This window comes from Corapipo altera, unplaced genomic scaffold (assembly GCF_003945725.1).
Source record: "Corapipo altera isolate COAL_440 unplaced genomic scaffold, ASM394572v1 22, whole genome shotgun sequence".
NCBI lineage: Eukaryota > Metazoa > Chordata > Aves > Passeriformes > Pipridae > Corapipo > Corapipo altera.
This window is the reverse complement of record NW_020884886.1, coordinates 4,021,713-4,032,154: the sequence shown is the minus strand read 5'-3', so window position 1 is coordinate 4,032,154 and position 10,442 is coordinate 4,021,713. Positions and strand designations below refer to the sequence as shown.

The window sequence follows — 10,442 nt, the reverse complement described above, 5'->3', positions numbered from 1 at the left end:
TTATCAAGGTGAAACGTATTTCCTTCTGAAAAGAGGTTTGGTTTTGCTTTGTGTTTGGTTCCCCCCCTTCATTCGCATAGCCCTCTCTAGTGGGTAGAGGCTTAGATCGGGATTGTGGAGTTTTCTCAAAATGTGGTGACATGCGTTTCTACTGCGCTGTATGTTTTCTTACCGTCTTTTGCATCACATATTTTCCAGCAATTTTGAGAGATGTAAGAAATAACTTTTAAACAATAGGCAAAGAAGTGGGGGGGATTATTCCAACAGTCTTGCAAGTTTGGAGTATTTCGTCTTCTTCAAAAGGCGAGGGAAAAAACCCTGTCCTTCTGAGCAAATAATTAGAAGAAGACTGGGAATACAATAATTACCCCAAATGGAAACCCAGACTGCAATCAAACAATACGGCTTTTGTAAACTGGCTCCACCTGTAAAAAAATCTAGGAAATCTCATAACTAGAACTGTCGAAATCTTTTTCTTATGCAATAATATGTAAAAGACTCCTGAGAAATGAGGAGTAAACATGGAAACCCTGTAAAATAGCATGATAATGAACTTGCCCTGAGCACTGGAGATCGCCTTGGCGTTACTGACATGGATTCCTTCAACCACAAAGTATTTTCTCATGTTGAAGAATTTGGGACAAATTACATTTCGTGATATTTTGCCAATAAACAAGCACGTGAAGACAAATAAACTGGGACTTGTCATAATCTACCTTGATCGTTGTGGAATTTGAGGGGACCAAAGTAATTGGGAGTGAGGCAGTGTGGTTTTGAATGAACGTCCTTTATGAGAGAGCAGAGAGAAGATCATTTACATCCTTCATATTTTATACTTTTGCCTCTAGGAAAGAAAAGGCCAGCAGAGCCCCGACTATCATTCACTCATAATGATGGCATTCAATCTAGTGATTCACAGTGAATCATATAATAAGGTTTCCATTTTGCGCACGGGGAGAAGAAGGAGGGGTGGTTAAACTTTGTTTAGTTCGCATTCACGTCCCCAGCCTCCTCTTTCCCTTGAACTGCTTCATGGTTTTGTTTTAGTTTATTTATTTCTTTATTTTCCCTTTAATTTTCCCCCAGTTTGGCTACCCCCAGCAATAAAAATCTCTGGAAGAAACTCTGACATGGTTAATTGTATGGTTATTCTTTTCCCTTCGACGGCGTTTCATACGAGCACGGCTCTGCTTTCGTGGGCTCTCGGGGCCGGGCCAGGCCGGGCCGGGCCGATCTGGGCCGGGCTGTGCCGCTCCGGAGATGGCTCTGCCCCAGCACAGAGGATGGAGAGCCCCGGCCAGTGCGGCCCCCGCAGGCGGTAACTCAGCGGAGCGCCCGGCCCGGGGCAGCCCCGCCGACCGGGACACGACGGGGAGCTTGGGAGCAGCCCTGGACGGCGGATTGCAGAGGCACCGGGAAAGGGGGAAAACTCGCTTTTCGGCGTTTTGTCTCAAACTCGCCCCCACGCCCCCCGTCCCTGGGCACGGGAGGCACAGCTCGCTCAGCGTACTCGTCTTCTGAGGGTTTGGGTCGGGGTGAGGGGGTTCCGGCACCCGGGGCCCTGCTCTGTGACTGCAGAGCCCCTCCACACACCGGCAGGCACACGCACAGGACCGCGGGCTCGCTGGCAACGCAACCAGCGGGCGGATGCTCTCGGTGCTCTCGGAACCCTGAGAAGCCCTTCAGGTAAAAGCTGAGACGACGGCAGGGTAAAGCTCTGGGGGCTGGGAGGAGGCGCTGGCTCAGCAGGGAGGTCTGCACCGTGGCTGCGAGCCGCGCATCAGCCAGTGCGCCCCATCAACAACTGCTCCTGAACTCCGTGAAAGGCAGCCGGAATCACCCCAAGAAGAGATCGAAAGAAAGGCACCGAGCGGGAAAAAGGCTCGGAAAGCACAAGTATCCCGGAGCGAGCAGGCGAGGCGAGGCAAGTCGGTGCTAACGGGCAGGGGCAGAGGTGATGCCACACAGGAACCGGCTCCAAATGCGCCTGGAGGAGCGGTGCTCTTCTCCAGCAGAGCCGGCACCTTTGCAAGAGCTTTAAAAAATATATTAAATTAGATAGGCGTGTTGTCACTAAAGGGAAACCACCGCCTTAGCCATGGGGCTTTCACCAAGGCAGCCAAGTTCCCTTTTGGGCAGAGGGAGTCTCGAAGTCTGCTTGACATCTTGAAGCTTAAATAACCGTAAGGCATTGTTACTCCCTGGCAGCAAAGTGCCTCGTTACGCCTGATTGAGCTAATTGCTTTGAAATAGGATATATTATCTATAATTATAGAGATCTTGGAGGAGACGGCCAGCCTTTTCTTTCATCTTTTCCAAGTGCATCATAATGTCGCGATCAAATTAATTTAGGCCACTTGAAATAGTGCCTTCCTTTCAGCCCGGCTCCTCCGACCCTCAAAGAGAAGGGGACGCCTCGGCGGCTGGAGTTTGGCCGTCCAAACCGTTCCTAGTGACCTCTCGAGGACCAGTCCAGGTGCCTGAAGCCTTAAAAGTAGTTTGGGTTATGTTTAATCAGGGCAGAAGGGAAAGGGGAAAAGAGAAAGATTTAAAAAAAAAAGACAAAAAAAAAGAAGAAAAGAACTGAGGTCTTTCAGCATTTTTCCGACACTCAGAGGAGAAGGAACAGCGGCGGGAGCAGGGAGGGCTTTGAGCACTTGAAGGGCTTTGAGAGCTTGTAAAGCCCGCGGGACATTTTTAGCACTTGCGATAGGTCTGGCTTTTTGCCCCCAGGGCTGAGGCTCTCACAGATGAAGCAAGGCTGCTGAAGGCTGCTCACACAACACGCAGGGAGCGCGCAGGGAACGCGCAGGCAGTGCCCAGAGCGGCAGAGCTGCCCCGGAGCCGCCTGTCCCCAAAGCCAGCTCGTGTCCTGCGAAACTGTCTGGTCTCCTAAGAGCTCCTGTCTCGGGAGAAATAAAATAGGAACAAGGGAAACAACAACACCCCTCTCCATTCTGAGTTCTGTCTTTAAGTCAAAGATAACGTTTACAAAAGGCAGACAATGCCCTGAATTGGTTCAGTGCTGCCTCCTGTCCTTTCTCCCCATCCCCCATGCGCTCCGTCAACCCTTGTTGTATTCCCACCGAAATAAAATGCTATGGGTAATGGCTTTGCCTAGCACATTCATTATATTGAAACGGGACTGTTTAGGATGCTAATTGCCCAATGTTGTTATCTAGCACAAGTGCCTTCAGGGAAACGCCACTGCTCCCAATAAAAACACTGGACTGGAACAAACACCCATAAAGTCACCTATTCCCCCGTGCCCTTTCACTTCGATTTTTCTTACAACCCAGGGAGGAAAATAAGAGAGAGGCATCTAAAAGCAAGCCAGAGTATCAACACCGCGGAACAGGTACTAAAAAAGTTCCTAAAACTTAGCCGTGTTTTGGTCACCCAGAGCGCAGCGAACAAGGTAGGAAGAGTTTGGATACTAAAAATTTCCCGCTAAACACAGAAATCAGCCTTGGGAGAAATTTCGTTGCGCAAATTTGTTTTCTCCATTCCTAACTTAGAACTTGTAGATTTCATTAAGAAAGACGTGAAAGAAAGAAAGAAAGAAGCAAGAACCGAAAGGAACTTTATGTCTTCCCGTTTTCAGCCCAGGAGCTTGCCAGCAGCACGTGAGTTAGAATCAAGTCCTTGCTATGATACAGTGATTGAAATACCACCGAGTATGACAGAAGTGTAAACACAAAGCGCTCATTGCTGGGAGATAAATAGAGAGCTAATTATCTCATTCTGTCAACTCTCAATGAGAGCGGGATCGCACTCTCGCTATGGGACGCACACGCATCTCTTCAAACCTCAGCAACATCCCAAGGTTACAACCATTCTACAAAAGAAAAGTGAGGGAAAAAAAGACTCCAAACAAGTCAGCAGCTCTATTTTTAATATTCTTATTTCTATCGAACAACGAGATCGAAATCAGCCCATGGGTTGCCTCGAGGTCTAATAAACACATCACTTAGTCTTTTGCACAGTTAAGTTTGGAATCAGGGGAAAAAAAATAATAAAAACCCCAAACAAGATCCTACCTGTAGGATCGGGTGGAGGGAACACCGTGACACCGTGAAACACGATGCATGGATATATGTGCATGTTTTCTTAGTCGGGGGTGGGATGGGGGTGCATCTTCGTGTCGAGCACCCGGCTTTGGGAAAATGTCGTGTGATTGGTAGAGCAAACTAATTTTGTCAGGCTGAATGTGCTGATGTCCCAGGGCTAAGGCGCCTTGCTCCCTTGATGCGGGTTAACGTCCTCAATAGTCCCCCTCCAGCTGAAGCCTTTGATCAGACCGCTGCTGGCGCCTAAAAACAACATCACTTGTCTGCCTATTAGAGGCACTGACTAATCGTGACAGATTGTTTATTCTCGCAATTAGCAATGCAGCCGCTTCTCCGAGCACCCCCATCCCCCCGCCCCGACGCGGCCCGCCCCGGCCCCCCGGCCCGACGGGGAGCGGGGGAGGCTGCGGGCAGCGGTACCGGCACCGGCACCGGCAGGGCGCGGGGCCGGCCTGGGATGGGATGGGCGGCGGCACCGCTGCTCCCCGCCTCGCAGGAGCGCTCAGCAGGGCGGCACGGATCGGGAGGGCGATTGGATGTGCCAGTGTGAGCCATGTGTCGGCGAACAGGTCTGCACAAAGTGCGTTCACTCTCATATGTAGGAATGCGGGGGGGTAGCCTGCAAGTCGCCTACAAATCTTCACTAGACTATGATCCATACATGAGCACAGCACATGCGGGAGGTAGGTATGATGTACGTGCAGGACACTGTGAGCGCACCGCAAGGGCACATGATCACGCGTGTGTAAGATAAGTGTGCGTAGCTGCTCGCAGGACAATTCATTTCAATCAGGTCCTGTTGCTTATCAGTTAACAAAATGTCTATTATATCAATTCATTTCATAATCTATATGCTCCTAATCTACCATCTTTATTGGGTTCGGTTAAAAGGGAAGGGAATTCTCTGTCCCTCCCCGTTTAGATAATTGCCCTTAAATGACTGCAAGAGGCTCTTGTGTTCCGAGGAGATTAGAGCCCTGCAGCTATCAATAAACTTTTCTCAGCGAGCGGCCAATCCCGTTATTAGAGAGCGGCTCCGTTTTACTGCACATCCGTCCTGGGCGCGGGGATAAGAGATCGTAAAACGAATTTACAAAACAAAATAGCCGGGACTTTAAGGGCTCAGGGGCTTATATGTTTCTTTTTACGTGAATGAGCATTTCGTTATCTGCAGACACGCACACATCTATGCCATGAAAAGTGGCACAATTTATGTGTTGCGTATGCGGGTACGTATGTAAACGCAGATATCCGCAGTCACATGGAACACACCGCAGGGCCGGCGTTCATTTAAAAACAAAACCACCAAACCAACCAAACCCCCTAAAACCACTGTTTCGAGGCGCAGCCAGGCTGTGGGGCGGGAAGCGGCTCCTTCCCTTTGAGAGGTCACACTCGGGACAGCCCGGTATTTGCTGGCTTTGGAGAAGAGTGGGCTTGGGCCCGCTCCCTCTCTCTTACAGGCAGAAAGGCCGGCTTATTTTTTTCCGACGTTAATACGTTTTTTCCCCGAGTTTTGAGCCTTCTCGTCCCCGCGGCGGAGAAGGGGACTTCCCGGGGAAGGCAGCCCCGGCCTTTCTTGCTCCCGCCTGAGATGAGAGCTGGGGCGCGGAGCGGCGCTGAAGGCAGCGGGGCGGGACGGGGTGGGGGGGTGTGCAGAACGAGGCTGGGGCGAGCGGATCGGGGCGGGACTGGGGGGTGCGGAACGGGTTTTTGGGGAGCAGAGCCGGGATGGCGAGAGCTGGACGGGGGGATGCGGGGCCGGGGGGGGACGCGGGGCGGGCGGGACGCGCCGCCGGCGATCCCGGCCCCGCCCCCCCCCGCCCCGCCGCCAATGGGGTGGCGCCGCCCCGCCCCCCGCGCGCTGGTTGGGCGGTGCCGCCCCCGCGCCTCTTTATCAGGCGGCGCCGCCGCCGCGGGGCCGGAGTGTGTCCGACGGCTGCCCGCGCCCTCCGCGCCCCCGGCCCCATGCGCGGCGGCGCCCATCGCTCCCGCCCGGCGCTCCGGTGGCGACTACGGGCCGCCTCTGCATGGCCCCGGCTGTGGATATGACCGCCGCGCCCACCGGGGTCCGCAACGACGAATTGCCCGCGTCCGCCTTCAGCAGTCCCGGCGGCGGCGGCGCCCTCCCCGTCGCGGCGGCGATGGGCGGGGAGGAGGAGAGCGACAAGCCCAAGGTCTCCCCATCCCTGCTGCCGTTCAGCGTGGAGGCGCTCATGGCCGACCACAGGAAGCCGGGAGGCAGGGACGGCCCCGAGGGCGCCGGGCCCCCGCCGGGCGCTGGGGCGGCCGCCCGCGCCAACCTGAGCCCTCGGCTGGGCGCCCTGACGGCGGAGGCACCGGGCTCTCCGCTGCCCCTGGGCGGACACTTCTCCGTCGGGGGGCTGGTCAAGCTGCCCGAAGACGCACTCGTCAAGGCGGAAAGCCCCGAGAAGCAAGAGCGGAGCCCTTGGATGCAAAACCCACGGTTCTCGCCGCCTCCCCCAAGTAAGTAGGGTTCGGGAGCGGGCGGGCTGGGAGCCGTCCGGGGCGGCTGCGACCCTCCCGCAGGGCCGGGCAGACCGAGGGCAAAGCTGCGCGGGCGGCCGGGGTTTTCCTGTTGGTTTTACCCTGCCTGGCCCCTCCTGGCACACTTTTCCCTGACGTTCGCACTGTCTGCTAGGCCACTTCGGCCCGTTCAAATTACTGAACGGGTTCGAGTGTGTGCGAAGCCGGAGGATGGCTGGGAAGGCATAGGAAGAGCGGCCGTGCCAGGGCGAGGTCTTGTGACAAATGTTAACAGAAAAGTAAGGTCAGCCCGGCCGGCCTGTTAGTTTGACCTGGATCTCGAACTGACCACGCAAATCTTGACCCAATCTCAGCAGTGTTTTCTCAGAAAATGGCTCAAATAATTCTGTAAGGACCCGCACAGACCGATCTCCTGGGGGCGGGAGCCTTGCGGTCCTCAGCCCCACCGACTGCTGTCTCAAGTGTTCCATCTCCGAAGTTTGAAGAGCCGCAATTGCTAATGTTTTCCTGCTTTAATACAGAGTTATTTAAATTAATAGAAGTAGCAGCGGGAGAGGTGGGACGAGAAACGCCTGTTAATCATCTCCAGCGGCTGCGCTGAGCCCGGGTCCGGAGATCCCGGGCTGCCTGCCCTCGGCCTGGTCGCGCTCCGTCCCCACTCCGGATCTCGTGGAAAGGAGCGAGCTTGGGCTGAGACTCTCCTGAGCGTTTAGGGTGCCCTTAGCAAAGCTGCAAACAGAGCTGTTTTCTCTGTTCCTTGGAGGAGGGCAGGTTTTCTGACAGGAGTTGTGTAGAGTTTAGCAGCGGTTCAATTTATTTAAATTGCAAAGTAAAAGTTGTTATTGCTAAGTAAACCGGAGACAGATGGATGTTGAGGATCCTTAGAAATGTTAAATAAGAGGAGAGGAGCGGACCGGTGAAGAGCGGTAGATAGAGCCTGAGTGTCAATGCAAACCTCGTAATTAATTACGTGCTTAATCCGGTTCCCAGGGGCCTAATGAAGAGGGTGTGAGACTGAGAAGCCAGCCTGTTTTGTTTATTTATTTTTTTCCTTTAATCCGATAAAAAGGACAGGACTTTTTTTTTTTTTTGAGGGTCATTCCTTCAGTTTATGACTCCTGTTCATGAGCCGGGATCCGTGAAGGCAGGAGGTGGAGGGGGTGTGTGGGTGCCTGACTCCTGCCCTTTGCCGAGTTTTTTTCTATGGATTTGTTGGAGGCTTTCCTGTTACGGACACCCACTCTCTTTACTGGAACGGGAGATGGCAATTTGAAGTGTGCCCCAGGCATCCTCCCCTGGAGGATTTGGGGCACTTTCCTTCGAGTGGCACCTTTTTGCCTTCCTCTCTTCACCCCAGCTGCAGTAGGGTGGGGGCTCTGCGGGCCGTGGGGTTTTGGGCACTGCTAACTGAGGTGTCTCTCTCCTTCCCCTCTCCCCCGGCTGCTCCCGGCACAGGGCGGCTGAGCCCTCCAGCCTGCACCCTGCGCAAGCACAAGACAAACAGGAAGCCCCGGACGCCCTTCACCACGGCACAGCTGCTGGCCCTGGAGAGGAAGTTTCGGCAGAAGCAGTACCTGTCCATCGCCGAGCGTGCCGAGTTCTCCAGCTCGCTCAGCCTCACCGAGACTCAGGTGAAGATCTGGTTCCAGAACCGCCGCGCCAAGGCCAAGAGGCTCCAGGAGGCCGAACTGGAAAAGCTGAAGATGGCAGCCAAGCCCATGCTCCCGCCCGCTGCTTTTGGCATCTCCTTCCCGCTGGGCGGCCCGGCTGTGGCCGGTGCCTCTCTGTACGGCACCTCCAGCCCTTTCCAGCGGGCAGGGCTGCCTGTGGCTCCTGTGGGACTGTACACAGCACACGTGGGATACAGCATGTATCACCTCACATAGAGCCTGAGCCTTGCTGAGTCCAGCCTGCCGGCTGTCTGCTCCCGCTGATGACACATGCACTCCCTCCCTGGTCTTCTCTGTGGACTTCCCCATGGACCCCGTGGCAGAGACTCCTCCAGTCCAGCTCTGCTTGACCTCTCTGCTTTCCTCTCTGACGCTGGGCCCCTGGCCCAACACTGTTCTGCTCTCCTCAGCAGTCCTGGGGAGCTGGCAGAAGCCTGAAGCATCACCCCAGCTCCTTTCTGACACAGGGTGTTGATGGGCCAACCCTGCCCTGTGTCCCCGGGTCCAGCTGGCAGCTTGGAGAGAGTCCCCTGCATGGGGTAAGGAACTGTGGAAGAGAAACAGAAAAAGGGGACTGAAAGACAGGACGTTTCTCTTACTTTCTGCAAGGCAAGGTCAAGAGGCAGAAGTGTAGAGCAGCCTCTCCTGTCCTTGTGTAACAGCGCTGTCTGTTACCTGTCTTTGTTCCTCCGCCAGCTCCTTTGGAAGGGGCTCTGTGTACTATGTAATATACTGTATATTTGAAATTTTATTATCGTTTATATTATAGCTATATTTGTTAAATAAATTAATTTTAAGCTACTGTTTGATGCAGTTTGTTTGCTCGCTCCTTGCCCTGCCGGGGGTGACAGAAGAGATCAAATTTGCGTGTCAGGGGGACAAGAGAGAGGGACTGGCTCTACTAGCCAGTTTCCCCTCTTCTCCAGGACACTTCAGCTGGAGTGATGGTGAGATGCAGCAAGTTGAAAGCTCAACCGATGTATCCTGGAGCTTCCCTGTCCTCACAGCTGTCTGAGATTTCTTCCTTTTTCCCCTACTGCACCTCTCCAGCATCAGCTCCCACCATATCCCTGCCCTGAGGGTGCAGGTGACTGCTACTACTCCCCAGCATAGCCCCGGCTTGGCTTCCTTGGCCTTAGGAAGGAGAAAAAATGTTCCTCTCCCTTCCACCTGCCTCTGTCTGGGAAGCTCCCGGCTGCAGCTCTCGGCAGTTTCGGAGACCTTGAGAGTGGTGTGAAATGTCCCACACCTCGGTGCCAAGCCTAGGGAGAGACCAAGGGCTTCCCTCAGAGCTTCTTTTGGCAGCCGGTATTGCTCGGGGAAAGGGAACACCAGGATTTGGGGCGATGGGGAAATAGGTCTGTCGCGGTTGGGGTGGTGCTGGAGAAGGGGATAAAGCACTTTAATAAGCGGGGTAGCGGCAGCGCCGGAGCCGATGGGGATGGGTGCGGGTTGTGGGGGTGGGATGTGGGGGAAGGTGGTGTTTAGGCACGAGTGCAGGTCAGGCAGCCGGTGGGGCCCGCGGGACTGACGGTCGGGACCGCTCGGCGCCGTCTCTCCAGCCCATCCTTGTAGCTCCGAGCGCCCCGCAGGCCACAGTGGCCGGCTCCGCCGGAACCCCGTCCCAGTCGCCACGGCCCCGTGGAAACCACTGGCGACGGCCGAGGACCCCGCGGAGGAGGTCGGCGGGCCTCACATTCCCGGCCGCGCCGCTCCGCGCCCGCTGACCCCGCCGGTACCGGCGCCGCCGCTGCGCCGCGTCCCCCGCCGGCTGCGCCCTGAGCCCCCTCAGTGCACCGCTCCACCCGGTTTGGTTTGGCGGATCCCTCGGGTAAGGGAGAGCGCTGGTTTCCCCCTTATTTTTTTTATTTTTTTTTTTAATTTCGCTCTTTATTTTTGTGCTCAAGGAATAGGCACTGAGAAATTGGGACTCTATATTTTTCTTTCTGTCTTTTTCTTTTTTTTTCCCCTGCTGCTTTCATTTCCAGCAATTTAAAACGTTAAGGTTGAAGCAAAGTTAGAAGGAAAATAATTGCTGTAATGAGGGTTCGGCAATCTTGTGCAGGCACTGTGGCTCCAGCGAGACTGTAGCTGGGGGCGAGGCGGGACTTTTATCATCTCCTAAATATCAATGATGCTTTCAATAACTCAATGAAACAACATACCTGAACCCAGTCACTTTCTCCAGAGCTCG

The 10,442-nt window shown here is 54.6% G+C and overlaps 1 protein-coding gene across 1 annotated transcript; it reads left to right on the top strand.

The window, feature by feature from the left end:
- The first annotated feature begins 6,080 nt into the window (after positions 1-6,080).
- On the top strand, positions 6,081-9,050 carry MSX1 (msh homeobox 1). The gene is made up of 2 exons (XM_027642897.1): positions 6,081-6,557; positions 8,034-9,050. The coding sequence occupies exons 1-2, from the start codon at positions 6,101-6,103 to the stop codon at positions 8,462-8,464; spliced, it is 888 nt and encodes a 295-aa protein (XP_027498698.1). The 5' UTR covers positions 6,081-6,100; the 3' UTR covers positions 8,465-9,050.
- The last annotated feature ends 1,392 nt before the right edge of the window (positions 9,051-10,442 follow it).